General features: G+C 51.2%; 1 protein-coding gene across 1 annotated transcript; it reads right to left on the bottom strand.

The window, feature by feature from the left end:
- Positions 1-1,064: 1,064 nt before the first annotated feature.
- On the bottom strand, positions 1,065-1,819 carry LOC127770739 (BTB/POZ and MATH domain-containing protein 4-like). Its single transcript, XM_052296553.1, has one exon. The coding sequence runs from the start codon at positions 1,770-1,772 to the stop codon at positions 1,065-1,067; it is 708 nt and encodes a 235-aa protein (XP_052152513.1). The 5' UTR covers positions 1,773-1,819.
- Positions 1,820-2,168: the final 349 nt, after the last annotated feature.

Genomic DNA, 2,168 nt, shown 5'->3' with positions numbered 1-2,168 from the left:
GGAGGGAGGGGGGAGAGGAGCCGCCGCCGCCGCCCCGCGCTGTCGCCGCCGCCGCCGCCTCGCGCCGTCGTCTCTGCCGCCGCCCCGCGTCGTCGTCGCCGTAGTCGCTGCTGCCGGCCTCCCCCCCTCCCTCCTCCGGCCAGATCTGGGAGGGAGGGGGGAGGAGAGCCGCTGCCGGGCCGCATCGTCGCGGCCGCCGCCGGACTCCGCCGCGGCCGCCGGACGCCGCTGCCGCCCCGCCGCCTTCCGCGCTGCCCCGCGCGCGTAGCCGCCGTGGGAGAGGGTGAGGGCCTGAGGGGAGGAGATGTGAGGGGAGGGGAGGAGAGGGTGAGGGGAGGGGTGAGGATTTGGGACTTAGAAAAAAATCTATTCCTATCCCAGTCTATTTATATTCAAGTCTATTTTTGCAAGTGGAATGTAGATTTCACCCTGATTTATATTTTTGTAGGCAATCATTTGACTCTAAGGGTTATATGTCCACCTGTGAAAATGAGACCCCCACGTCATGAAAAATGCTTTTTCTAGTAGCGCTACTCAATTCCCGTTATCCAATTGGAATTGGTAATTCGTGATGTTCGGGCCGAGAATGTGATTTTTGCATGTTAATAAAGCCGTTTGCCGTAAACATTGAATTTGTGTTGGAATAAATAAATTTGCTCCAGACTAGTTTTAATATAGTTCAATTTGAAAAAACAGAATAAATAAGTTTGCTGGAGACAAATTTTTTAGAGTAAAGTCCACTTTTTATTACCACTGTATCATTTTGAATTACCCTTTAACAAATATTTTCACTTTAAACCAGGTAAATATACTTTTGTGACATTTGAACCACTCTAAACTATTTTATTCATCCTCGTCAACTTGTTATATGTCAAAGCAACAATCTAGTGTATTAACGAGTGCAAGCTAGTATATTCGGAATCATTCATATGTATGAGAAAAGAGTTAGTGTGATTCAAATTAAAACAAAGATAAGATTATGTAGTACAAAGTAAAATATTATTGTTTAAAGGGTGATCTAAAATAAAATATTAATAATAAAAGATAATCCAAAGTTAAATTTATTATGGAATTTCCATTCTCCACGATGGACTTGGCGAGGACCTCGAAGTTGCCGTTCGCGGCGCTCTCTCGACAGGGGCTTGGCGCGAGCCTGATAGCCCCGGCGGCGCCGTCTCGGTAGCCGGGCTCGGCTGACCCGAGGGCGGCGGTGTCTCGACGACCGGCAGCATCGACGGCTTCTTTTCCAAGACGATGACGTCGCAGCGGATCTGGAAGCGATCAGCCTTGACGAAGCCCCTCTTGCCGAGATCTTCACGTGACACGAACCGCTCGAAGCCGTGCGCGTTCCACCTCTTGTTGGCGGCGGCGACGACTCCGCCGGACATAAACTCCAGCCCGCGGCTGTCGCCGCTGTGTATTTCCAGCATGAACTGGTACTCGAACTTCACGTGCCCGCCATCGTCTGGGGCATCGGCGAGCTGGAGGAAGAGCGACATGGAGTCCGTGGTGCCGGGGAGCCTGCCGTTGGGGTAGACGAGGATGTGCCATGAGTGGCCGCCGGCGTCGAGCTTGGGGGACTTGATGTTCATGCCGTTAGCCGCCAGCTTCGTTGCCTCCTTGTAGCTGTCGATGTGCATCGTGAGGACCTTCTTGTTGGTCGCGTACAAAGTATCATCGAAGGCGGTGGTAGGGCGCGGAGGTGGCGGACAGTCGCCGGCTGGCTGCCCTTGGCGGCTTGCCGCTAGCGGAGGCGGCGTCGACGTGGACATGGCAGATCGGGCCGGACGTTGTTCGATCTGGGGAGGCAAAAACAAGAGGCAAATAAAACAGAGAGAGAGGGACGATGTATACAAACGATTTTATATATACCAGCTTTAAGATATGGATCTCGATCGCTGGTAATTCTGCGTCCGTTCCGTCCGTTTGTTGCAGATTTCGTACTGGATACGGTCGATTACTACGATTATTTCCATGAATGGCTACGCGAGTCTCATCGACGCCTACAAAGTAAAGTTCCCACACTACGGCCCTGTTTGGATCCGGAGGACTATTAAATAGCCCTCCGGAATCTTAATATTTAGAAGTATTAAACATAGATTACTGACAAAACCCATTTCATAACCCTAAGGCTATTTTATGAGACGAATCTAACGAGGTATATTAAT

Source organism: Oryza glaberrima, chromosome 4 (genome assembly GCF_000147395.1).
Source record: "Oryza glaberrima chromosome 4, OglaRS2, whole genome shotgun sequence".
NCBI lineage: Eukaryota > Viridiplantae > Streptophyta > Magnoliopsida > Poales > Poaceae > Oryza > Oryza glaberrima.
The sequence above is the reverse complement of the archived record's forward strand: the minus strand, read 5'-3'. Positions and strand labels throughout refer to the sequence as shown.

Bases quoted from the DNA above. Each gene is read 5' to 3' on its own strand.
- LOC127770739 (XM_052296553.1), bottom strand. From the start codon at position 1,772: ATGTCCACGTCGACGCCGCCTCCGCTAGCGGCAAGCCGCCAAGGGCAG.